Below are 27,163 nucleotides of genomic sequence, written 5' to 3'. Positions count from 1 at the left end.
TCCTGCGTTACCCCTGTCTTGCCCAGCCATGTGTAATCTTGTCCTCTTTTCTCTCCCTTCTTGCACCCTGCAGGACCCGGCACAGGGAGAGTAGACAACGGTTCCATGAGTTTGGCCGTCCCACTGTGGCTGCTGGCAGCGTCCCTGCTCTGCCTACTCAGCAAATGTTAATACAAATCAGAATTAAAAATAATAATAATAATAATAATAATTAAAAAAACCCAACAACACGACAACAACAACAACAACACACAAAACAAAACGCGTTATACAGGAGACAGAGCGAAGAGAGGGGAGAGAGAAAAAAGAGAGGGGGGGAGAGAGAGAGAGAGGACTGTTTCTTTCACAACTTTTGTGTGTTCAGGAGTGAAGAGGGGGGAGAGGAAAAATTACAGCAAAGAAGACTCAGCAACATTTAATCTGAAACCTGACAAGCCGCCTGTCAAGTCACCGACCGTCTAGGAGGCAACACAAAGTGAGGAAGAGAATGGGGCACCAGCAAGGATCGTGTCGCTGGAGGATGCTGCAATGTAAACAATCCAACAAAACATGCAAAGCCAATCGAACAGAAGATCCCTTTTCTTTTCTCTCCTCCTTCCTCTTTTCCATACTCCCTCACCTTCCTTCCTTCCTCCTCTTTCTTTCTTTTGCAGAAAGAGGTCTTTGCTTCGATGTCTGTAGCCACTTAACTTTTTGGATGCCCTGGGTCATTTTTGTGAGCCAATGCTCAGCCAGTTCATACTTTTGAAAGCAAAAAAAAAAAAAAAGAAAAAGAAAAAAAAAAAGCCACAAACCAGAGCAAGTCACCTGAAGCTCTCTGCACACTGGTGTCCTGTGAAGAACCCCTTCCTCTCTTCACTTCACCCTGCGCCCCTGTGCACCCAGCCCTTGCTGAACACCTTCTTTCCTGTCCCCTCCTTCATGCAACATCGTGCTCGCTGGCCTGAACTAAAGCAGTGTCAACTCTAATGAAAACATTTTCTTTTCTTTTAATCCTCTTCCTCTCCCCCCTCAATTCAGGTGTCACCCCTCAGACCAGGTGTCTTTCTCTTTCTCCCGTGTATGCCTGTGTGCGTGCGTGCATGCGTGTATGTCAGCTCTCGCTCCACCTTCTCTCTCTTTCTCTCTTTCTCTCGCTCTCTCAAAGCATGCAAAAGGAACAGTCCATGTGTACATATGCTCATCCTGCTGTAGATAATGTCCTGCCTTGTAAGTGTGAGACAAGATGCTGAGAGATCACTCAGGCAGAGAAGAGGGGCGAGGAGAGAGGGGCAGCTGCAACACAGGTTCCCATGGTGTCCCCTCTCCGGCGTCCTGGCTTTTTGACTCCTGGCCACCTTGCTTGCAAGAGTCAGTCTGCACCCGTGTTTAGCCTTTTTTTCTCTCCCACCTGCAATCCGTCTCAGCCTTCAAGTACCAGCATAGCAGCCCCTGCTCCGCATGAGTGCTTGCACACGCGCATGGGGGTGTGCACACGTGTGCATTTGTCCAAAGAAGCAGAAGAAACCGGGACTGGCCTGCAGCACGACAGAGTGGAGAGTGCAGCCGCCTGCTCCTCCTGGGGACAGGAGGCTGGGCCGGTGGGATGCGAGGGATGAGACCTTGGACATCACCGAGCAGCCATGCCTGTAGATATAGTGCTTGCGTAGGAACAGCGCCTCAGTGTGAAAAAACCACAATCTGGTCATTCCTAACCATTTTGGTAGTCATGCAAAAATAGAGCCAATACCCTTTTTTGTTGTTGTTCTTACTGTCCTCCCTGTTATAAAAGGAAACGTACGCTATGTAAGGGTGAGTGTAAGCGTGTGAGTGTGCGCACGTGTGTGTATTCTAACACCACCGATACTGCAAAGCTCACTTTGCAGATTCCACATTTGAAACAAATTGGGTCAGAAAATGTCCAGGACCTGTGAATGTAAGAAGAAAAACAAATGTCGGGTCCCAAATCCTGGACTTGTAAAGAAGGAGGTTAAAGTGGTGCAGCAAAGAAGTAGGCAGCACAATTCCCCTTGCTCTTCTGTCTTCTCATCTGAAGGGTGCTGGTCTTGCTGGAGAGGGCTAGCACTTGCCATCAGCCTTCCCATGGCAGAATCCCATGCAGAGGTGCCAACAGGAGATGCTCCAGTGGCTCCGGAGTGAGGAGAGGGAGAGAACGGGCTGTGAGAAACAGGGTTAAGAAAATGCTGGGTGGTGGCTGGAAATTGCCACACCAGCAACAGGTCTGCTGCAGGAGCCAGAGCGAGCAGTGGGAGAGGGGAAGCCAACGGTCCTACGCTCCAGTGGCTGCAGTGTGTGTGTGCGGGCAAGGGCAGTGGGGACAAGACTCCTGTGTTTCCTGGCCCATCACAAGCCCTAGCCTCCACAGCAGCAAAGATGATAAAACACAGGGTTTATCAGGTAGCCACTTGGTTTTTTTGCCGGGGAGGGATGTGCAGGAAGGAACGTGAGTTAGCCCACACAAGTCGAGTGACCATCCCATGACAGTACGGTGTTTTGCAACCACTGAGCTTTCAAGCACCAGCGAGCTTGCGTTTCTGTCTTTGCCCTGTGAACTGGTGCAGTAGCAGCACCCTTGACAGCCATGCTCGTGTGCTCTTGAAGGCAAGGGGGAAACAGCTTGGGCTTGCAGCCCTGCGGTGTGTGGGAGGGGATACCCACCCGATGGTCCCCTGCTGGGAAGAAAAGTGGGAATTGCTGTCTGTGAGCCCATTCCCAGCTTTGCCTGGCTGGGACACGCTCCGCCAAGGCCTGTCACTGCCGTTCAGCATGGCGCTTTCACCTTGCACTGCAGCACTGCCGGCGCCTGCCTCCTCTGCTCTCAGCTGAGCTCAGCTCTTCCAGGCAGCAGCAGGCAGGCAGTTAAGCATGCAGGCAGGGGCTCCTTGCAGGCAGCCAGAATGAGCGAGGAAATACTAGAGAGACACGAGAGGCTGAAGTCTGGGTGACGGCAGACTTGCTATAGCTCTGCCGTGGATTTGGATGGTGGTAAATTATGCTCTCCCCGCTCCCCCAGGCCCTAAACCCATACTTGGGGGTGTTTGTGCCTAGGTGCAAGAGGGGAGAGCTGGGCAACTGGTGCTTGAAATCCACCCAAGGCATCCAGGACAGCTCCCCCCTTCCGAGACAGGGCGGTTGTTGAAGGGACTTGTGCATCCCCTTTGGAGACCTGGGCTGCTATGGCCCAGAAAAAAATGCCCTACATCCTTCAGGGCAGTCAGACACCCCCAGTCCTCATACCTACCTCTTGGGATGGTCGTGTCATTTGGTGTCTCACTAACAACCCCAGATTTTCTGCTGCAACAGAGCTTCTCACCCCCCCGGTACAGCTGCGAGCTGATGCTGGTCCTAGAAGCTGGGGCTGGGAGCTGCACCCTCTTCAGCACATTGGCACGAGGGAAAACACCGCATCGCTGGCGTTTCTTGTTCTCGAGGCTGTATCTACACCTGGGTTTATTGTCACAGTCTTGTCGTGAGAAGGTGAGCAGCTGCAGTGACTTGCTGTCACCGGTTGTTCCTAAGGGCTGGGTCAAGCCCACCATTTTCTTTAGGGTGAGGCTTGTCTTTGATGTCAACCTGGCTGTTATTGTAAGGTCTGTCCCATGTGTTGTCCTCTGCATGTGTTTTTGTCGCTGTGGGGTCGCTCCTAGGCACTGGGTTCACACATATCAGAGCTCTATGGTGTGGTGGTGGTGGTGGTGGTCACAAGTCCCGGCACCTCGTCTCACATCTTTTTTGGTTTGAAGGAGTTTTGAGGGGATATTTTTTAGATGTCAAGGCACCAGAGGCTTATGGTTGAAGGGAAATATATTACTAAAAACAGGACACTTGGTTTTTTTAAGCCATCTGCCTATGAGCTGAGGGAAACAGCCATAACCCCGGTGCTGGGATCTGGTCTTGCCTGCACGACCTGGGCAGATCTGTGCCTCTGTCACATGGCTGTGAAACAGGGTTAAAGCCTGTTATTTGCAGACCTGTCTGAGAAAAGCCACAAATACCAAGTATGCCTGTTACCTGCAGCACAGCTGGGAGCCCCACTCCTGGCAATGTCTGTTCCTAGCAGGGCTGGGAGAGTCATGGGTAGGCTGGAGCTTGATTTACTCCGAGGAGCTAATCCTGCGAGCTGCCGCGTGCGTCGTAGGATGCTGTGAACATCCCCCCTGTTTCTCATGAACTTGAGCAGGCATCGCTCAAAGCCTCTGTTGAGAGGAGAGCCCAGGTGAACCCAGGAAACACAGGCAAGGTCAAACGCTTTTCCCCGTTCTCTTTCTCCCCTCTACCCTTTGACAGAGATGTTGTAAAGGGTGTTTTTTATCTCTCAGGCCCTTTTCTCTGAAGCTGTTTCTCCTCCTCGCCTCTACTCCACATTCATGTTGCTGTCTTCCCCATCCCCTCCTGAAAAGCTGCGCTCTTGCTTCCTGCTGCCTCTCAGCTGGTTGGGGACTGGGGGAGACGGGAGTTTGGAATGGGACACCAGTTCCTTGAGCTTGTTAGTGTAATTGTGTTTGATTGATGGCAATTTAACATTTAGTGTTATAAAAAGAAACGAACAAAATGGAAAAAAAAAAAAGAAAAAAATTGTATTTCTTCTACTGGTTTGTAAATATTACAAGAGTTACTTGAGATGTCTGGTAATGTCCAAGCAGAGGAACAAAGACTTAGATTTAATATATGGCCCCATACTTGCTAGCAGATTTCTAACCCTTTTCAGATGACGGAGAGGAGGGGTGAAGGCAAGTCTTTCTGAAAGGAACTGGACAGGGGAAATGCGGCCACCCCGAGCCACATGAACTCCATGCATGACTGTAGCATGTTGCTTGGAGCGTGTGTCTGGTCAGATGGAAAACGAAGCAGATGCCTGTCTCTGAACGGCTGGGAAGGGCGACGTGGGACGCTCCAGCCGACACCTGTATCTTTGGCAGTTGTGTTCATTTTTGTTTGTTTGCAGCCCCGCAGCTTGCGGGTATGTTGCTCAGTGATGCACTCCCCTCCTCCCCTCTTCCCACTTTCTTCACCAGTGAAGTTGTGTCGCCCCATGCTAGCACCAAGTGCATGTTAACGTGCCATTCATGAAGATTTCATTGGTGACATACATTGTGTCGAGAGTTAGTCTTTGTCTGCACACCTTTCTCACGCCACTGACTGTTCACCACTTGGGCAGATCTCTCGTGTACTGCTGCTTGCCCCACTTTTGGTCAAAGTATATCCAAGCCCCACCAGCTCTTCTTAGCTCCAGGTGCATCCAGACCATGCCCCCAAGCCACCTGTATGAGCAACCCCCATTTTGAAAGTCCAAACTCACAGCGTGGGCAAAGTCACCATCAATAGCCACATGGTCTCCAGGCTGAGTGAAGGCTGCACATCTGGAAAGAATTTGGGGGAGCAACAGCAAGTCCTGATGATTCAAGAGCGTTTGGAGAAGAGGATCGGGAAGTCGGAAGAGCTACTTTACAGTCCCTCACAGCCCCGCCACCAGGTGATTTTTCAGCTCAATCTTTGTGCAATGCTTTAGGGGAGTCTATGGGCACAGGGAAACAGCTGTTCTCCTCCCAACCCCTCTCACACCTCTGCGTCCTCTCCTCCAAGCACACTGACCCACAGCCCAAATCATCATGGTGCTTGATGTGATGTAGCAACTGACACCAAGGACGGCTGACCAAGACAGTCCTACAGAGGAGATACTAGCGGGGTGAGCAGTTCTCTCTCTCTTTTCTGATGGTGCACAATCTTACTGCTACTCTGACTCAAGTACACAAAACTTCTTGAGTTAGGGATGCTGGGAGCAAACTGTCCCATGGAAGGAGCAGAACCTCAGGCAGGGAAGTGATGGAAAAAGTGGATGGTGATTTCCAAGATGTGATGCCAGTGGAAAAGAGTAGGGATGAGTGTTGTCCATCGTCCATGCGCAGAACACCCAGATTCACCAGCGAGGAGACCGTGGCCTCTCAACGCTAATCTTAGAGCGGTTTCATTTCCAGTGGGATGCCCAGAGAATTTTTTTTTTTTAACTGCATGACTCCTGCTGACTAAAGAGCTGTGTCACACCATTAAAACCTCTTTCTCTTTTCCTTCTTGTAACTTGCTAGAACGATGTTCAGGCAGCTCCTACAGCCCCCCCAAATTTTACTTGACGGTTGGCTCCCATTTGGGCAATATGTGGTGTTTGCTTGTTGATTAACTCACTGTAACAGGAAAGCAGAAGTCAGCTTGGTGAGGATATGTTGGTATGGTCCTCTGTATCTCTGTGGCTTGGGGTGATGTGTGTGAGGCAAGGAGACCAGACAAGGCAGGGCTTGGGAAAGAGGAGCAGCTCTCCTAATTAGCCCAGGCAGGTGGCAAGCAAAGGGTCCTTCACTTGGTGCAGGCTCAGGTTAGGTGGTGCCACAGCAGCTCAGCCTCTGCTGCAAGCCTTGTAGAAGCACCCAGGCAGCAGAAGAGGAAGGGGCAGTGCAAGTCAGGAGGAGATGGCTGCAGCACGGGCAGCGGGTGCTGCATGCACAGCAGGGCTTCTTGGGCAGCACAGCTGGGGAAGGGGCAGAGATCACATCCAAAAAGGGCCATTCCCAGGTAGGGCAGGACCTTCCTTCCCTGCCTGTACTCCTGATATATCGGGCGCTCCCCGCCCCAGGGCGTGCACACCACACTGCGACAACCAGCCTCGGTGAGCCACAGAGTGAGACCGCAGTGGCTCCAGCCCTGCCTCAGGAACAGGTGTGTGGATGTTTCTGTACATAACATGTGGGCCACGGATGGAGACGAGGAGCAAGACCACCTAGGAGCCAGCCAGTGAGGAGAGCACCTCCCAACTGGGGCTGTCCTTCTCCAAAATTATGACGTTTGCTCCTCATTTCGGCCACGCACAGGCACAGACGCACACCCCCGCGACCGCTACCGCACACATGCTACAGTAGTCCTCGTGGCTACCACACAGGCGCTCTCCTTTCCCACGCCCTCCGTCACACACGCAGCCAGACACGTGCTCCTCCGCTCGCTCCCGGCGACGGCTCTGCCTGCCCGCCCAGCGACGTGGTGACCTCCCGAGGAGACCAGGAGAAAGCACGCGTGTGCCTGCGCCCATGCGTGCAGGAGCACACGTGTGTGCCAGGAAAGGGAGGAGGGGGCAAAGAACGCGAACCTGCCTCCGCGGTGCCACCGTCACCTCCCAAAATCTTTCAACTTTCCCAGCTGGAGCCAAGTTTCATCCTCTAGACCTTGAGAATGAAGGCCAGTCCCTTCTTCTTGCTACACGGTGGGGTGGTTAGAACTCTCCTCATTAACAGTGTTATATACATATAAATATATATATATATCTATATCTTTATATATATTTTTCCCCAGCACTGTAGACATGAGCTGAACTTCTCTTTAACGAAACGAGAAAACGGCCATTTTATTTTTTGCCATTGGTTTGTTTTTGGAACTAGCTCTGTGAAAGAAAATTTTAAAAGCGCAAGTGTGTGTGTAAAACAACCAATCGAAAAAAACAAAAGAACCCAACAAATGAATGAACAAAACCCAGTGATGGAAAAAAAAAAAAAAGGAAGCTTTTTATTTTTTCTTTTCTCAATGTATTTAACTTCTGTTATCTCGTTTCTGTTTCTTTACATGTATGAATGCTCTGCTCTTCTGTGATCTTAAAAAAATACAAAAAAATACAAAAATTAAATAAACGTGAAAAAGAGGTAATGTTTCTTCATTTTCCCTCCCTTCCTTGCATGCCCTGGCTTGCCTCCTCTCTGATGGTGTCTAGTGCTGACTTCCCAGCCCACTCAGGGGACGCGGGCCAGGCCGCCCCTTCCCTCCCCTCCCTTTGTGGGGCAAGGTGGTGCAAGGCTGCAAGCAGGGCAGGGGCAAGTGGCTTGGGGCTGAGGGTGCTGGGTCCCCCCTAGCGACTGGCCCCTGGGGTGCAGTGCCTGGGGGTGAAGGGAGCAGGCTGGCTGTAAAAAGGTGTGAATTGGGGCTGCCACAAGGAGAGGAGGGGTGCAGAGGCTGTCTGCAGCTGGGTGGCACGAGTGAAACTGCAGTGCCCAGCCCTGAAGCCAGTGCTTGCCTTCAGGTCTTGCAAATAATCACTTTTTTAAAATTAAATAGCATAGCTGTGTGTGTGCGCGGGTACAGGTCGGGTTCAGGGTTGCAGTCCCAAGAAGGGAAGAGCAAGGAAGCAGATGGAAGGGATCAGCTGAGGCTGAGCAGCACAGGAGGGCACAGAAAAGGAGCACCAAAAGGCAGAACACAATGGTGGAGACACAGGAGAAGGAGGCCAGTGAGGAAGGCGTCAGGAAATGCTGGCCAAGAAGATAGAGCAGGACACAGCACCGGAGAAGCCAGGTTTTATGTCAAGGAGGGAGAGGGAAGACAAGGGAATGGAGAGGTCCGGCAGCTTGGAGCAAAGGCAGCCAGGACAAGGGGGAGAGGGGCCCTTGTACCATGGGCACAAGCAGGCATGGAAAGGGTAGGTTAGAAGAAAGAGAGCAGAAGGGAGGGGGCAGCAGAGAAGCTGGGGCATATTTTCAAGAAAACACAGCCAAAGGGGTGAAGAAACGAAGAAGTGGGATCCAGGGAGTCTGGTGAAAGGAGAAAGCAGCACCTGGGTTATCTCAGCATGGTAAGTGAGGGGGATGGAGAGCCCAGGACATCTGCAGCCAAATCACTCCAGTGGTGGGATCAGTCCAGCACTTAAGTGCCATCTGGATGTCACGGCCTTGCAGCACCTTCCTTGTCCTGGTAGGAGAACCTGTATTTCCTGGTGGGCCCTGGGGACTCAACTAAATGGGATCCAGGCCCCGGCTGTGCGGCCGGGCTGGGGCAGCCCAGGGATGCAGTTCCAGGGCGGGATGGAGCAGCATGTTCCTGCTCCTGGGGAAAGGCAGCCCCAGTGCTGGCACGAGGCTGCACACAGCCAGGCTCAGCTCGCACCATGGGAGAGCCTGGCTGCAGCTCCCAGACCAAGGTGGTCTCATCCTCCCACGCTGCTGGGACATGAAAAAACTTCTTATTTTGGTCTGCCCAGCCATCTTCACTGGCTCTGTTTCACCTTCCACCTTCTCCTCTACTGCCTGTTTACAGTTCTCTGGGGCACACACTTGAGATCTATGTACAAAACAGGGGTATATTCTATGAAAAGTTTTATCTAATTTTGTTTCTGAAACATAACACATAGTACAAGGAAAACCTGGTTTTCTCTAGAGTACAGACTTGTTTCTTAAAATGCATGAAACTAAATAAAACCTGCTGTCAGAAGCTCAGCACAAACAGCACGCTAGGCAGAGGTATGTCAGCAAGCACTAGGCGTAAGCAGGACTGTGAACATGAACGTGGCTAGCGCTTGCCACACCTTTGCTATTCGACACCGAGAAGAAGCGATGGATTATGAACCCTCCTCCATCGCTGTCATCCTCTTCTGTGGCGCTGGGAGAGCCGGGGGCTTGCGGGGTCAGGGGGGGCCACAGGCAGAGCTGGTGGGGGGAGCCCCGGGCTGGGGTATCAGTGTGCTGTATGGGTACGAAGGTCGGTACTGAGCTTTATCAGCCAATTGCTGAGGTGGAAACAAGCCACATTTCTGGTGCTGTACATGGATGTCACCAGCGCTACGGGGGCTCCACCTCCATGTCTGCTCTGAACACACCTGGAAAAGCTGTCTGTGCCTTTTCACCTCCACCACCTTAAAGCAGCGACTAAAAAGAAGACAAGAAAAACCCTGGGAAGAACAACCTCTCTTTTCATTAACATTTTAAATGGTTGTTTTTAATGGTACATTTAACTAACACTAACTTATCCATGGGAAGAAAATTTGGCTGTTAACACTGGCATCTGCTTAACAAACTGAAGCTTTGCATTTGGTGAGGCGTGAGCATAACACCAATAGTATTACTTGCTAACAGCAGACTCATTAGCATTAATTGCTGCGTTTACTACCACAAAGAGCTTTCTGTGTCTGTAACAGCAGTTATTACATGTACCCCATTCTCACTGGAAAAGGTACATAGGAAATTATTAGTGATGCAGAGCTACCGGTAAATGAGGATCTAAATTCTTGGCGCTTACCGTAACTCAAAACTTCCAGAAGAGTAAGGAAAGTGATGAGATGTTCCAGGGACTGTGTTCTTCATCTTTCCTCACTGGAGAACTATGTTCAAACATGGCTACATTGCAACTGGAAATGAGTTTAAGGGTTATGGTGCTCAAAGGCCACAGGAAAATGTGCGCCCATAAAAATACCTTGCAATTCAGCCAAGACTGGCTTTTGTTATGCAAAGCAAGCACTGTCAGGATGGGAAAAGAGCTGGGTTTGGAGAGATAAACTGTGATGGATAAAACACCTGATTAGATTTGCCACAACTGTGCGCTGGTTGGCACTATTAAGATTGACAGGACTTGTCACTTGTGCCCATCAGCAGCTGGAATCCCAAGGCAGCGTATTTGTCTTAGAGACACCATATTTTGATGCTTGGGATGTGAAATAAGATTTCTCAAAATGTGACACTTCAGGCTGGGTTATAACTCAGGGTGCAAATGTCACAACTTATCACAAAATCCAGACCCAAGCATCCCAGAAGCATGGGGGGCATCTTTGAGTGACTGTGACATGGGATACCTATGAGAGCTGGAAATTGCAGTGACTTGCTTCCAGAGAGATACCGGTACCTAACACCTTGTTACTGGTCTGTCGTCCGTGTTACAAACTCTGTACAGACATGGCAGGTGTGGTATCTGTGAAAACTTGGGAACACGCTGGAGAGTATGAGCTTTACACGGTGCTTTCTGCTGATTAATAGTTTCATAGCATACGCTTTGTAGAATATTTACTACTTCCTCTTCAGAAGTGCTGCCTTTCCAGTTTAGCTTAAAAATGGTGCAATGACCAGAAAGCTAGAAGAATGAACCATTTTTCACAGAGAGGAAGGTGCTAACTGGAATGTAGAATACAGTGGTCATACATTTCAATAACCTTGGTAACAAATCTGATTTTAGGGTTTTTGAAATATTATGACTAAAATGCAAAACACTGAACAGGAATAATGCTTCTCTGCCAGATGAGAGATGCTCCAAAATTATTACCGGGCTGGAGGGCAGCAAGGCACCCTTTAGGCTTGGTTTGGAAATCACACCTCTGCATTGATCTGCTGTTGCCCTTTCCTTGCGTGCTGATTTTTTTTATCCAACTCTGTGCCTGGGGCTTGAGGGCTGCAGTCTCCTGATGCCCGTGGTGACAGGCTGCAGTACGAGCAATGGCAGAGTTTGTGGAAGGCATTGGTAGAAGTGGACGGTCCTACCTTCTTCTGCCAGCTCACTGCATGGATCTGGGTTTTCCATCTCCTGAAACCCAGCCTCCAAGACTGTTTCTTTAACTTGCAACCCACTTTGCAACCCAGTCCTTCCAGCTGGAGAAATCACTCCAGGGCCTGAGCCCCTTAAGGATGCCACCCAGACAGAGGGTTGGTGGGGATGCACAAGGCTCTTGACACAAGTGTGAGAACCCAGCAGAGCTTCGGGCCCTCACAGTGCACCTGGCTTCCAGCCCCACGTGATCACATGTAGCTCTAATAGTCGTGCAGGCTTGTTTCCTGTAGATACCTGAATTGAGTCGGGTTTTATTTTTGCCCTGTTGATCTGTTGGGTTCCCCTCCCAACACTGAAGCCACTCACTTTGTCTAGCATTGAAATTTTCATGGGGAATAATGGCCTAATCCCCACTGCAGGCAAGTGGCAAAGTCAAGATCAAAAGAGACATGCCATTATGAGAGAAGTTATTTTGCTTTCAGACCGAGGGATATGGCAGCGCAGAAAGCAAGGATCTTGCACCAAAGAGTTTGCAGGGGTACTTCTTGCAACTCATCCCTCCCCATTCCCTGGGCAAGTGAACACGTGGCACGTGAGCAAACCAAAATGGCCACGGGGAGAAACTCTGACTCCAACACAGCTTCCCCCATTGCCTCCCACCCAGCTGTATGCCATCTCCAAACCCTTGTTCTCTCAGTGTCATGCAGGGGCAGAGGAATCACCAGGGATCCCAGCAGAGAGGCAGGAGGTCCTCTTCAAGGCTGATGGTGGGAGCCCTGCCTCCACCTGGCTGTTTGGCACTTCCACTGCCATCCAGCAGGCAGCACACAAAGAGCTCCTCGAGGTGCCAGAGCCCACAGCAAGTAACAGCATAAACCAGGTCATACAAGGAGGCAGCTGGGTCTCTGGACATAAGGGTGGCACAACCATCATTACTGGAGGAGCTCTGCCTCAGGGACATACTGCTCACTTAAAGTGGCTTCACTTGGCACAAGTCGTGGAAAACACAGGCACTGTGCATTTGGCCAGAGCACCCAGGAGCTGATGGCAAGCTTGAGGTAAGACTGCATCCTCCCTGCAATGTGGTTTGGGAAGCCTGTGCAAATAAAGGCTGCTGTGCCTGCCTGTGGGTCCACCACCCATTTGCAGAGTGGCCTGAGAACTTCTCTGGCTGTGGAGCCAGAGCTCTCCCAGATCATCTCACTGGCTGCTGACTTTACTAGTTTGCTTAGCAGAGTCAAGACAACCCCCTTCCTGGCACCAGCATTTCTGTGTTGGTTGTCTGTCTTGAGAAGGAAGGGGTAGGCTCACTGCATCTTTCCATGAATGTTACTTTACCCAGCCTGAGGTCTTCCTTTCACCACAGAGCCTTGCACACCTTCAGCAAAGCCCCCTGCCACTAAGCAAAGCTCTTCTCTTGCTGAAGGCAGCTGCTGGTGATAGCCCCAGCTGCAATTCACAGAATCACAGAATCACAGAATCATCTCGGTTGGAAAAGCCCTTGAAGATCCTCCAGTCCAACCATGAACCTCACACTGACCGTTCCCAACTCCACCAGATCCCTCAGCGCTATGTTGACGCTACTTTTGAACCCCTCCAGGGATGGGGATTCCCCCCCTGCCCTGGGCAGCCCATTCCAATGTCCAACAACCCCTTCTGCAAAGAAATCCTTCCTAAGAGCCAGTCTGACCCTGCCCTGGTGCAGCTTGAGGCCATTCCCTCTTGTCCTGGCGCTTGTTCCTTGGTTCAAGAGGCTCATCTCCCCTCTCTGCACCCTCCTTTCAGGGAGTTGTAGAGGGCCATGAGGTCTCCCCTCAGCCTCCTCTTCTCCAGACTAAACCCCCCCAGTTCCCTCAGCCGCTCCCCATCAGACCTGTGCTCCAGACCCTGCACCAGCTCCGTTGCCCTTCTCTGGACACGCTCGAGTCATTCAATGGCCTTTTTGGAGTGAGGGGCCCAAAACTGAACCCACTCATCGAGGGGCGGCCTCACCAGTGCCGAGTCCAGGGGTAAGATCCCTTCCCTGTCCCTGCTGGCCACGCTAGTGCTGATACAAGCCAGGATGCCATTGGCCTTCTTGGCCACCTGGGCACACTGCTGGCTCCTGTTCAGCCGGCTGTCAATCAACACCCCCAGATCCCTCTCTGACTGGCAGGTACAGCAGCACTGGCAATTCTGGTACTCCAACAACGGCATGAGGCTTCTCTCACTGCAGCTGTGGCAGAGGAGGGAGCAGTGCTGCTGTTTCCATCCGCAGCACAAGGTGGGGATGAGCACAGTGCCCTGCTCTTGCAGCAAGTTGCTCTTGCTGGTAGCGGTGCATTGCTCTCCTGCATGTTTTTTTCTGGGGTGGCGGTTGGCACAGTAGAGCTGCTGACAGGCATCAGGGCAAACCTCCCACGCTGCAGGATGGTGATCCAGCTGACACGGCCCCAGTACCATTCAGCATAATCCGTATTGTGTGCTCTGTTAGAGGGACAGAAATGTGATCATATGCCTGAACCTAGTCAGGCCTTTTTACTTCCAAGTGATCTGGCAGCAAGTGGCTGAGGAGGGATGAGTGTGCAAGCGTGGCCTTGGGCTGCTGTCTCCTCGAGGATGATGTAGGGGACCATCTCTCTATGGAGCTGCACCCCTTGGTGTGCTTGGGGACCTGAGGGCTGCGGAGAAGACATGGGGATTTGTGCTGCTGGCTGCTAGATGCAGAGGTTTTACTTCCCTGGGGGGCACAACTGAGCGCCTCTTTGTAAGAAGCCGGCAGCTGAGAGCCAGCTCCTGGCTTCAAGCGAACCCTGAATCAGCATGAGGGCAACGACCACAAGCTCAGAGAGCATTTGCAATGCTGTCCAAAGCTCTTCCTTCTCTACTCTTCTTACCCCCGTTAGCTAATTGAAATGGAAATAATGAAAGAGACCAAACGCCTCTGGGATGGGGTTGTAACACCTGCAAATAAAAGTTTGCAACTTCTCTAAAGCACCTCCCTGTCCCCCGCCCCAGGCAGCTACCCCGGGCAAGGATGTGTCCTCAAGCAGTGGAGGGATGGGGCCTCCTGAGGCAGCCAGATCAGACTAACAGGAGCTGATTGCAACTGAGTAATAGCAGAATTAACAAACGAAGGGGCACTAAGGAGGGTGACTGAAGAAAGGGAAAAAAAGACAATGGAGGCACTTTGTGCCTCTAATGATGGCTTCGATGTGGCAAATGAGGGAAAATTAGCACCAGACAGACAAATGAAAACTCATTTCAAGAGGCACTGAATGAGACAAAATTGCAATGAGAAGCTCAGGAGATTAACTCGGTAGCAATGAAACTTTATCTCCCAAGGAATCCAGTGCTCCCGCACACTCCCTTGCTCCCTGTCTGCACCCTCAGAGCTCTCCCTCCCTGCCCTTTAACGATCCCCCTCGCTCTTATATAAATACTAGAGCTGAGAAAACATTTGTTCAGAGCGGGAGGGTGAATTTCCTTTGATGCTATCCCCCCTTCCACCTTTTTTCATTCCTATCTGCGACAAGCGATTTCTGTCTGCAGTGAGGGTGAACAGGAGTAGGAAGTCATCACTACCCCAGTGGGCAAAAGCTGATGTTGTGCTCAGCTTCACGCGACAGTCTGAAAAACTGGGATGGCCTGATCATGGTTAGGGTCAGGGAGGTTTTGGCTTGGGGCACAAGGACAGCAGCTGTGTAAGATGGTTTTTGCTTGTATACCAGAGGGAACAGTCCCCTTCCTCAGCCAGCTGGGCAGTTTCACTTAATGAATTGCTGAACTCTGGCCCTGTCCGTCTCCAAAACACTGGCAATGCCACTGCGTTCTCCTGCTCTGCCTCTGTGACAGGTAGTTGGTTTTCTGCTTTGTACCCTTTTGCCCTAAGAGACATCAGCTTGTCGAGGGTGGGAAGAGGCACGTGTCATGGGGAGGGAGCCCGTGCAGCCTTTTGCACCTGATGCCCACACCAGGGTCACCCGTGACTGAGGAAGAAGGCTTGACAGCCGGGCCTGGGTCTGTGTGTTCAGTTTCTTAGGAGTAACAGCATGATGACACTATTTGTGCTCACCCAGCAGCTCTGTCACCTGAGAAGATCACTGTGATTACTGTGCAATTTTGGTTCTAGGCACAGACACCTCCTTTAAGGGCCAGTTACTCACATGGTGAAAATCAGCACTGATATACTGACACCCATGAGTCTGCTGTGCTGGCTAGTGAGCTCCTCTCCTACATCTGAGTTATTATATGTAGACGATGACAAACAGGAGGGATTTGCCCATGTCATATAGTGATGGGACTCTGTGCTTGACAGGTGCCACAGAGGCAAAGGACAGGCATCTACTCTGGAGCCTTGAAGTCATGCTGTTCTGTAATGGCAATCTTACCTTAGAAATCTAATTTACTGGACAACCTCTTTAGCTGAGCTGCCCTTTGTACAGGAGAGGCAGCTCTGGAGAAGGGCTGTGATTGATCTGTGCACACCCTGTGCCTGCAGCAAGACCCCTGACGCTGGTCTCTCTGATGCTGGTTGTACATCTACATCCCTCCAGTGCCAGCAAATGACTGTAGGTAAACCATCAGGGGCAGGGGCAGTGGGGCCCTGCCAAGCAGGGCAGAATGGCAGAGCCTGAGACTCACCCAGGAGTTGGAGTGTGCTGGCTGGTACCAGGCTGCTCTAATAATTTCCTTGTAATGAGCAAATTACCTGAAATCCAAGCCAGTCTCCAGGCACTTTATGAACAGATAAAAGAAGTGTGGCTATATAGGAAAGTGTTCAACGGATGCTCACCTCCCTTGTTTTCTACTCTTATTCTCTCGTTTCTCTATTATTCGAATCTCCTTTCCACCTTTACTGGTGTTAGGTGGTTAATCTCCTTGCACAGTTAGTGTTTATCTCTTCCATTTCTGTTTCTAGTGCATGATTTTGTTGAGCAAGCACAAGCCATTTGGCCCACATTGATTATTTATGAAGGTGGAAACCTTTTATCTCAGCTGCTTAGTAACCTAACAGTGGTGTAGAAAGAGGCTGTCTAGAAGTAGCTGCACATCTTGCAGGAGCTGGGAGACAGGGAAGGAGGTTGAGGTGCTGCAGTATCTGATAGGAAGGGAGTAGAGAAGGGCAACAATTCAGGCTGAACTCACTGTAAAGGGTGATTTATCTGTCACGCCACCAGAAAGCACGGGTAAAATGATACCCTTGGGATTTGATAGCGCTTTGCATTCACCTTGCAGAGGTGCTAAGAAAATATCAGTAAAGAGTGAGGCCCATTATTATAATTTCCAACAAGAAGGGACAAAATTTTCACGAATAAGCGCAACGAGAACATTGCACCTTCGCTTGTGATGGGCTGGAAGCTCATCCCTCACCGTGCGCTGGCAGATGCTCTGCAGTTGCCTGGGTGCCGGCTGTACAGCCTGACTCTGCGAGCGAGGGCAGAGCAGAAGAGAACAAAGGATTTCTGGTTCAAGCCAGGCTTAGTGGGAGAGGCGTTGCAACCCTCCGGTGAGACTGCATACCGTGATTTCTGCAAAACCAGGCAAGTCACGCACTTGTAACGGGTCACTTGGACCTGGTCAGGTGGAAACAGAAAATGAGTTTCCGTCCCCAGCCTCAGCCCTTTCCTAGCCCAGCCTTTTGTCTTTTCTCTCTTTTCATTACGTATCTGCTCACTTTGCCCTCTAACTAGTCCAGATGTTGGCAAAAGAAATGCAGCTGACCAAGTGTCCATAAAGAGATTTGCAGAGGGACACCCACATGAAATAACGCACTGTTGAGATGTGGATATATTCTCATGATCCAACACATGAATACAAGGCTGGTAGCCTGGAAAGATGTTGTCCCTCTCGTATACACACAAGTACACAGGAAAGCAAATCCATTGCCTGTTGAAAAGTAGTCTAGAGCAAAACAAATAGATCAACACTAAAGGACAGGAGCTGAACTGTTTTATGAATGGGGCTGCTATTAGAGTGCACTGCAAACAGGATAATGGAATATCAGCTCAAATTTCACTTTGCTGTTACTACTAAATCAGAATCCTACACAGAGTTTAATATAGTTCTCCTAAAAATTTCTTGTCGCTTCTGCTCTTCCCTTCATCCAGCAACAGCTGAACCTGTCAGATTCCAATCTGTCCCATGGCTTATGAAAAAAATGGTTTATGGAAAAAATATTTTATGGAACATAAATTTAAATGCTGCTCCAGCATCAGTGCCTTTGAGACAGAAAATGTTACAGGAGCTGCCTTTGAGGTGACCAGCCAGAATACAGTACGGTTAATGTGAGGAAAAGAGGAGGGCGGTCTGCCCCCTTCTTTAGCTACATGTCATCAGGATGTGCTGTGACATTCTCCGGCGGGACAAAAATGGGACAAGGGCAGGGTGTGTCGGGGAGGGATCCGTGGTCAGCCAAGGAAGTACAGGCATGCATCGTGGCTTTTGAGCCTGGTGTAGCAAAGGATGGATCCCAAGGATCTCTGCCATCATTTAAAGATATGGCTTTCTCCACCACAAGCAGGGCAGTGGGGAAAGCTGCCACAGGAGGCTGATGTCTCTGTGGTGGGGACGCAGTGCCTCTACCCCAGCATGAGCTGTCAGAGCCAGCTGAGAGAGGAGAACGTACAACTCTGGGGGTGCCTCGCAACTGAGCCAATACCCAATACCATGAGCTGGTTCTGCTTTTCAATCAGCTGAGGCTTTCCGTGAGGCTTGCTGAACAAAAGGCAAATCTAATTTTCCCCTCTAGCAGTCGCAACCGCAGCAGAAAGCAGGGCTGGTCTGTTTTGAGCAGCACAGGGACGCTTTGCTGCAGCTGCCATGCAGGCTGCGTGGCTCTCTGGCTGCCCCATCTCCAAACCCTGAAGTGCCACCGGGGTGCTGCTGCCCCTGACCCCTCTTCCCCAGCACAGTGCAAGGGGGGCACCCCAGTCACTGATTCAGTGGTGCTTTGCCTTCCTTATGCCAAGGCCTCCTGAAATCCTCATTCTCTTTCCCTCTCACACCACGTGGCAAAGGCTGTCCAGTTCAGGTGGCCGTTGCTGTACTGCTGGTTGAATGACTGGCATTTAAACCTGGCTACTAACAAAAGCCTAAGGGGTGGCTGACTGTGCGTGTTCCCAAGCGGAGGCCCGTGCCCATGTGCAGTGCCAAGGCTCTGTGCACAGCTCAGCTGGCGCAGGGTGGTTACTGGTGAGCAGCCGAGTGAGCTAAAGAGGTGTTTCTAGTTTAAAATTTGATCTTATGAGCTTAATAAAGATGAACTAAACTTACAAGGAGCGGCTGAGGGAATGGGGGGGTTTAGTCTGGAGAAGAGGAGGCTGAGGGGAGACCTCATGGCCCTCTACAACTCCCTGAAAGGAGGGTGCAGAGAGGGGGGATGAGTCTCTTGAGCCAAGGAACCAGCGCCAGGACAAGAGGGAATGGCCTCAAGCTGCGCCAGGCAGGGTCAGACTGGCTCTTAGGAAGGATTTCTTTGCAGAAGGGGTTGTTGGGTGTTGGAATGGGCTGCTCAGGGCAGGGGGGGAGTCCCCATCCCTTGGAGGGGTTTGAGTCGGGTTGACCCAGCGTTGAGGGATCTGGTGGAGTTGAGAACGGTCAGTGTGAGGTTCATGGTTGGACTGGAGGATCTTCAAGGGCTTTTCCAACCGAGATGATTCTGTGAAAGCCTTAGCGTACATGTGAAGCCTTTTCTGTGACTATAGCAGGCTTATTTAGAGCCACGAGGATGGGAAGTGCTATATGGGGAAAGACGGAGGTAGGCAGCACACTGTGCGGGTACGTGCTCTCCTGAGGCATTTCACTTAGCAGAGCATTCACCTACAGCGACGGTCCCAAGAAGCTTGTTCCCTGTTGGGTGTTTTGCTTACAGAGGCATCCCCCAGAGATCATCCCTGGAGACACTTGTACCCTTAGAAGACAGCTGTCTTCATGGCATGTATTTTTAACAAGGCTTAAAGGTATGTTGTATTCCCATCCTCTTCCCTGCAGAATAAATACTTTGGAACAGAGTAGTTATTGATCTGATCTGCACAAAATCCTGAGAGATGAGCTCGGTTGTGTGCTCTGCCACAGCCTCTTCCCACGCCCCTGGGCAAGGCACAGAGCCCTGCTGCATAACCAGGAGGTAGGTATCGCAAAATGTCTTGAGGGTCTAAGACTTCACAGCCCTATGTTGTAATAATCATCCTTCTCATGGCGCTCCAGGGGTTGTGAGGATAATGTTGTTAGAGTACTGACAACTCCTGGGTACAGCATGATAGAAATACTGTGGTGCTAAGGCTGACAGGCTTCTGAGGTCTGGAGGCATCACCAATGATGTGAGACAGCCTTGGCATTGCTAAAACCGAATTTGAATGGCTAGAGCTGGCCAGCCATTTGGGCACCCAGGTGTTGCTGGAGCATCTTGTTTACTTGTGATGGCAACCAACAGCCAAGTGCCTGTGTGAGCAAAGGCCTGTTCATATGAAGGGTCTTAAATAGCTAATAAACTGGGACGTGGAAGATTTGGCAAAATGGTTTCTGGCCATTTTAGAATTTTTCTGTATGAACAGAGAGGAAAAGTCACACCTCCTGTGTGCAGACGTGGAGAAGTGAACCCGTGTTTGTGAGCTTCCCCCTTGTTTCAGACCAAAATGCTGGTTTGATCGTATCCCTGTTTCAGGGCACAACTGACACCAGGATTTGTATTTTAGGTGAACTGAGACTTCTTGCCATGTGATGGCAAGCACAGCAGAGACAGAAAGGGGTTCCCTGGGTCTGGGCTCTGTGATCCCCAAGCTCCACAAGAAAGCAATAAACTAGAGAAGTGTGACCTTAATGGCCTTAAATGCTTCCAGACTCTGTGATGTTGTGATAGGATCATCACGTGGGTTTTGCTAGTGCAATGACACAGGGAAGGAAATGAAGTCAGCCACAGTTGTGTGAAGAGTCCAAACCTTGACAGGTTAACAGAGGCAGATGGCAACTACAGAGCGATGAGGGGGAGCCTGAATCTTTCTTCCACCTGTGCTTAGTACCTCTGTGAAATCACCTGAGAAGTTATACGTGGGATTGTTTGCTGTGGGGCACTGACAGAAAGTGGAGGCATGACCATGATCTTTGCAGATGCCCACAGCCTCAGCCCAGCAGATCCTTCAGAACAGTTCTGATGAGCCATGAATGGTGCTCTTCCTTACAGCAGATGCACTTCGCTACCTCAGAGAGTGCTTTATTTTCTTACCTCAGTGTTTTCTGACAGTCTCAGCTAAACCAAGCCGTTCTTTGGTTCTTGTGCAGGTACCTACCTGCTGAGCACCTGTATGTGTCAGGGTGCAACCTATGGAAAACAAAATTTCATAGTTTCACACTTCTTGGTACTTAGATTCTTGATTTGTACCGTTTCTACAGAGAGAGTTAATTGCCAGACTATGGACTTGGGCATGTTTAAACCTCTGATCTGGCTTGTTTAAAACTGGGATCATTCATGTCTCTATCCTGCATGGAGAGAGTGCTGCAAAAAGGTGCACAAAAATAGCCAAGTCTCACCCTGAGCTGCTCTCTGTGTCTGCTCGTGCACTGCCACTGCTTTACAAACTTCTCTCTCCCTGTCTGGAAATAAATAAATAACCAGACAACCCAACAGCTCAGATGTAAGGGCTTGAGCTCTTGATCATGAGCAGTGTTTGGCAGCAGAGGAAAAAGAATGCAGACTCATTCACAGAGATGCTGTGTGGAGCTGCCATGGAAGAGCCTGTGGGTGTATGATGAATGCTTAGTAATTAAGCTGATTCTGGGCACGTTGATTACCATTTCAGGGAGACGCGGAACATCCTGCAAATACTTACATAAACATCTGATTGCCGGGGCACACGCGCGCACGCGTGCTTGTGTGTGTGTATGGGAGGGAAGGGGAAGCAGCCTGACAAGTGTTTTGAGAGCAAGAATAAATAGGTGCTGTTGCATGTGGGACTTTGTTCTGGGTTTTAATCCAGCAGGAAGGAACCACAGGAATTTGTATATTTATAATTCCACTTTCTGTCTCTGTCAGCCAGAGTGAACAACTCATTAGGGTGAAGATTTTGCTCTTTTGGTTCATCCAAGTACTAAAGCAGAGAGAAGTCAAGTGGACTTGGGAGCCCCTTGCTGAGCACCTCTTGTACTTTTTGCTATGATAGCACTGGCACAGGAACAATCTGCTTTCTTAGGGCACTATGCAGGTTCTACTGTAGCCTGTGGAGTCCTTGATAAAAACTTACTTAGGACTTTAAGCTGCAAGTTTTAGGAGTGTGGCTGCTGCAAAAGAGGTTTGAATTTGGAGCAGAGAGTTGTACCTCTCCCCACCCCCAAAATCTCAGAGATATTTCGTTCTGGGGCTTTGGTGGGGACATATCAGTTAGTTAGACTATTAGAGCCCCGGTTTAGTACCGAACAGGTTTAGAAAATGGCAAACTGGAGAGACAGAAAACAAGAAAATGGAAATGAGTATACTTGAGAAGGATCTATTTTATATCATGGTGAGATGCGCCACAAGTCCAGTTGCTCTTGTTCTGTGCAAGGTGGGATGAAGCAGATGATGCTGAGATGGCCCTGATCTTTTGGGACATTTCAGGCAGCAGAGTGCAATGGTACTATTTATTACACCCTTTCTCCACACTTCCCAGCAGGCTCCTTGCTGTGTCAGGTATTGTAGACAGGGTCCCCAAAATCCAACACACTCCTGCACTGTCTTATCGAAGGTCTGGACTTTCCCTGTATCCTAGCACAGCATTATTGCTGAGGCAAGGAGGAAACTAATTGCCTCCAGGCATTTTTCGTCAGCCTGTGCAATTCTCACAAAGCTCCTGGCCTTGCAGATTATGAAGACGGGCAGGGAGACAGACATGGGGTGTATGCCTGTGACAGGGGCCAGCAGCTCCAGATAGCGCTCTCTGCTTAATTGGTTTCCTTCCTTTCCCACTGTATTAATCACCTCCCTGTGCATGCTGCCCAGGGCTCATTTCCAGTCATTTTGCGGGCCTGGTGAGAGAGACCGGGAGCAGCCCAGGAGTGGGTCACTTCCCAGCAGCTTCTGGTCAGAGCCACAGGTCCCTTTATCTGTCTCCCTGGCTCCACGGCAGTGTACTTTCCACCTAGTCCCTCTCCAATGCTCTCTAATGGAGGAGGAGGTGAGCATGAAATGGACTGCTAAAACCTATGAATATTTCAGAGGAAAAAGTCAAGGGACTCCATTAAATCCTCTTCAGTCTCTGCAAATGGAGCTGGGGGGCGGGTGCACTGGTTAATGAGAAACTCCAGCGGCATTCAGGCAATGTCAGGAATGTACCTAGCAACTTCCAGGCTGGTGTGACCGCACGATGTTTTCCAAAGCCTCCCTTTTGCACTGTCCTCATAGAGCCACCCAGGACTGCTGCCATCCTCTCCCTCCCCACGAAATCCCAAACAACTCTGCCACCAGCCATGTCTTCTGCTGCCGTAGACTGCCCCTACATACCTACCCAATATTCACCACCCAGTTTACCCCAGTTGCCCTTAGAGTCCTCCCACCATCACACTCATAGCACGCCAGGCTCCCCCTGAGCTGCCCAGCTGCCCCTTGGCTGGCTTTTAACCCAACGTCCTCCTATAGTAGCCCATCACCTACCATCACGCTGTTTACCAGCATCCCTCCCAGCTCAACTTCCATCTTCCTCCAGCCCCTTACCAAGCCTCCATCCTCATCACAGTCTCCTTGAGACGGCTTTTACCCACCGCCCCCCCCATCAGCAAACAGCCAGAGCAGCAGCAGCAGCTTTCAGAGCAACAGCCAGACAGAGCCTGACAGCCCCATATGTTTTGGCAGAGACAGTTCCTCCCTCTAATGGGCCCAGAGGAGCACGGCTTTCAAAGGATTCAGCATGGAAGTGACAGGCTGGAAAGCCTTATTAATGGGCTCTCCACTGGAGCAGGGCTGGGAGGCAGAGAGTGCCAACAGCCCAGCAGCACGGCTGTCCCACCACACCGAGGCACAGCCAGCCCTCCCTAGCCACTGCAGCCTGTGCACCGCTGCTCCATGGCCAGGAGCGAGCCTTCCTCATCCTCCCCTTGGACATGAGGTGGGGTGGCCAAACCCCAGGGGGTCTTTGGCTTTTCCCAAGGGACCAGGCAATGCGTGACGTCTTTTAAGTCTCTGCACCCTGCATTGCACTTTGCTCTTCCAGCCCTGATTCCCAGACATGTCCTGTGGGGTGTCTGGCACCAGGCTTGTCGTGAATGGAGAGGAGCCTGGGGGCAGCAACCCATGGCTGTAGGTCTGTTCTCTCTTTGCTACTGAGAAGCGGTGGGGTCAGGAAGCCAAAGTGCCAGTGCACAGAATCTGCTCACCCCTTTGCCGGGTGCTGGCATTCAACCAGGAATTGTCTTTTGGTCTTTAAGTGGCTTCTAGAGAAGGTGACCCATCATCACTGCTCCTCATAGATTTCTTCTCTGTGGCCTCCAGGAACACTGGTCCTCCACATCCAAAGCCACTAGTGTCTCCCCTGTTAGACACCAGCACCCCCTTAGGCCACCATTAAATCTGGCGGTTTCTTAGCCTTTGCTGTGTTGTCCTTAAATCACAGAATCACCTCGGTTGGAAAAGGCTTTGAAGATCATCCAGTTCAACCATGAACCTCACACTGACCATTCTCAACTCCACCAGACCCCTCAGCGCTGGGTCAACCCGACTCTTCAACCCCTCCAGGGATGGGGACTCCCCCCCTGCCCTGGGCAGCCCATTCCAACGCCCAACAACCCCTTCTGCAAAGAAATCCTTCCTAAGAGCCAGTCTGACCCTGCCCTGGCGCAGCTTGAGGCCATTCCCTCTTGTCCTGGCGCTGGGTCCTTGGCTCAAGAGACTCATCCCCCCTCTCTGCACCCTCCTTTCAGGGAGTTGTAGAGGGCCATGAGGTCTCCCCTCAGCCTCCTCTTCTCCACACTAAACCCCCCCAGTTCCCTCAGCCGCTCCCCATCAGACCTGTGCTCCAGACCCTGCACCAGCTTCGTTGCCCTTCTCTGGACACACTCGAGTCATTCAATGGCCTTTTTGGAGTGAGGGGCCCAAAACCAAACCCAGTCATCGAGGTGCGGCCTCACGAGTGCCGAGTCCAGGGGTAAGATCCCTTCCCTGTCCCTGCTGGCCACACTAGTGCTGATACAAGCCAGGTTGCCATTGGCCTTCTTGGCCACCTGGGCACACTGCTGGCTCATCACTCAGGTCTGCCTCACAATGAAAAAGACCCAAGAAGAAAAGCCTTAGGCCCGGGGCAAACACCGGGAAGACAACTCTGTCCCACAGCACCAACAGCGCAATCCTCCCTGCACTTAAACATGAGCTGCTGCACAGACAAGAGTTGAATGAGGCTCATTGAAACTTAAACTGCAGACTGACTGACTATGCATAGATAAACGGCCAAGGATGGGCACACCCAGTTGTAGTGCTAGGGCCTGAATAATAGGCCCTGAAACAAAGCTGACCTCTAGATGAACCTCACAACTAAATGTTATCTGTTATTAGTATCTGTTAATTAGTAAAATCTGTGTTACCATTAGTGTTAATTATTAGTATCTGATCATTAATGAAATATGTATGCTTACTAGTGAAAGATGTAGCTTAGACAGAATATAATCAGTAGTGAGGATGAAATGCTGTGAGAACGTATCCAACTTTATCCAACTTTCCTTGTTTAACCTTGTTCAAGGCTGAGAACCCAAGTATTTGGCCCTGTTAGAAACTCCCTTGGTTCTCCCCTCCCCCAAGCCCTGGCCAGGCTTTGGGTAGAATCCAACAGGAGGATGAAACCAGATGTTTCCGCTCAAAACAAAGGTGCAAGTCATTCTGGCTTGATGATTTTTGGTATATAAGGCTGCACCCACTTGCCACAATTTGAATGCCTCACCTATGGGTGGATGTATGCATTGTGTAGGATTTCCCACTTGCTGAGAAAGGTTCTCCAAATCCTTGCTGTAACCAGGGCTCCTCAGCAACTGCAGGTTTGGATGTTGGTAACGTATGCAAGTGGTGATGGCTCTTTCTTAATCACTGTTCTCCCCATTGCGTAGTGATGATTAGGTGCATCACCTTGCTTAACTGTATGTAGTAATAATTAAGTGTACTACCCTGTATCTTTCTTACTGCTTATTTTCTGTAATACATAGTTATGTCCTTTGATTATTAACAGTAAAATCAGCCTACTCTTTTCGCTCTGGTGTCTGAGTTCAGTTGGCATCCTCCATCAGCAGAACACCAGTGTAGAGGGAAAAAACTGAACCTTCTCCTCCAATGACAGGAACTGTTTTTCCCTCCCTGGGTCAGGGTGCTGAGGATAGTCATAAAACCCTTCAGAAGGTGACTGTCTCAAGGCAAAAAAAAAAAAAGTGTAATCATGGGCTCAGTAGAGACCTCACCAGCAGTTTTCAGTTCACCTCAATTAATCCTTCCTTGTTATCCAGCTGGTGATGACCTCTACCACCCTTCCTCTCTCCCACCACAGATAATGAGTCTTAGCTCTCTCTTGGCTTAGCATCCACCCATTGCTCCCTAAGTGCTAATTACATTTTCCTCATAACTTGCTTAATCACCTACCATAATTAAATTAAGCATGAAGTGGTGTCTTTCTATCTGTACCCAGCTTGTAGCTTGGGTTGTAGGCTGGTGCATTTACAGAGACTGAAGTACCCCAAGACTTTCTTCAGCTATGGCAGTCTGTCTCATACAAGCTACCACCTCTTTGCAAATCCTCCCTTTCAGCTACAGCCAGTGGTGCTCCTCTGAGAGAAATCGGCTTTTACTTCCTTGCCTCTCTTATTATTCATGTTTACCTTTCCATGCCAAGCTAAATGAAAATTATTTCCTTTTTAATAAACAAAAGTGGCCCTACACAGAGAAAAATAATTTCATTTTTAATAAACAAAAGTTATCTTGGGTATAGAAGTGCATAATTTCCTTTGTCTGGTTTTTTTTTTCTGCTCATCTTCAGAGGGCAGCAGCCCCTGTCAGACTAGATGCCAGCTTTGCATACAGTGGTAAAACAGGGCAAAATGTAGCATATTAGGAGACTGTAAATGTCTATTACAGGGTGCTTCATGCTGCCTGATGGGTAAAGGACAGCAGACTCAGAAATTTGAGTGATAGTATGAGAAACACTGGTCTTTTGCTGGTGACCTCAGTAGAGCAATGAAGGTGGCAAGTCTGCCGTGAAGCTGTTGGTGTTGTCAAAAGCCCAGAAAACCTGAGGCTGCTTTTGTGGCTTCCCCAAGGAGAGGAGGTCCTCCTCAGCCTAGTGCGGGTAAGCCGGGGGACCACCATGGGAATCGGAAACACATCACTCCTGTCTCACAGAAGCTAAAGAAGGGCTATCAGTGTGGTCTGTGAATGTTAAGTGGCAATCTGAAGGGAGCTCACCTGGGCAGAGAGGAAATCGTGGGGGCCAACAGCCACAGTGGGTCACGGGTCATTTTGTACGATTCAGGCAGAAAGTTTATTTCCAGCTCACAGTGGCAAGATTTCCAGTGACACTGGAAATCACGCACAACGAGCTTTGTGTGCCTGGTTAGAAAGTCTCTAGCGGAGATTTATGTTAGGCTGAGTTTCAGCTGACACATGTGCCATGGGACAACCGTTCAGCCTCCTGCCCCCCGCCTCCTCTGTGTGTAGAAGATAAAAGAGCGCAAGGCAGCCTTGCTACCCCAAGACAACCATTTACTTGGAGCAAGGTCCTTGGCTGCCCATTTACAGGTGTTTTGCCCCACTGAAGCAAGGCCAGTCTGCCAGGGTTGAGCCCTGCAATCTAGTGATGTGGCTAATTGAAACCACTTGATTTTGAATGCTAAATATTTGTTTGCACACAAGCTGGAGTCCACGCCTTTTTTGGAGAAGACACGGGGCAACTGATGATTACATGCAAGAATA

General features: G+C 50.3%; 1 protein-coding gene across 3 annotated transcripts in view; it reads left to right on the top strand.

Moving 5' to 3' along the window:
* Positions 1-7,676, top strand: part of LSAMP (limbic system associated membrane protein) — a 1,030,544-nt gene extending 1,022,868 nt beyond the window's left edge. For all 3 annotated transcript variants that reach the window (XM_074808466.1, XM_074808475.1, XM_074808457.1), the window contains one exon: positions 74-7,676. In XM_074808466.1, the coding sequence (XP_074664567.1) occupies positions 74-171 (98 nt within the window). In that variant the 3' untranslated portion in view covers positions 172-7,676. The remainder of the gene's footprint in view (positions 1-73) is intronic.
* Positions 7,677-27,163: the final 19,487 nt, after the last annotated feature.

Source organism: Strix aluco, chromosome 2, assembly GCF_031877795.1.
Source record: "Strix aluco isolate bStrAlu1 chromosome 2, bStrAlu1.hap1, whole genome shotgun sequence".
Classification (NCBI taxonomy): Eukaryota; Metazoa; Chordata; class Aves; order Strigiformes; family Strigidae; genus Strix; species Strix aluco.
Note: the sequence above shows the minus strand (reverse complement) of the source record. Positions and strands in the feature narration are given on the sequence as shown.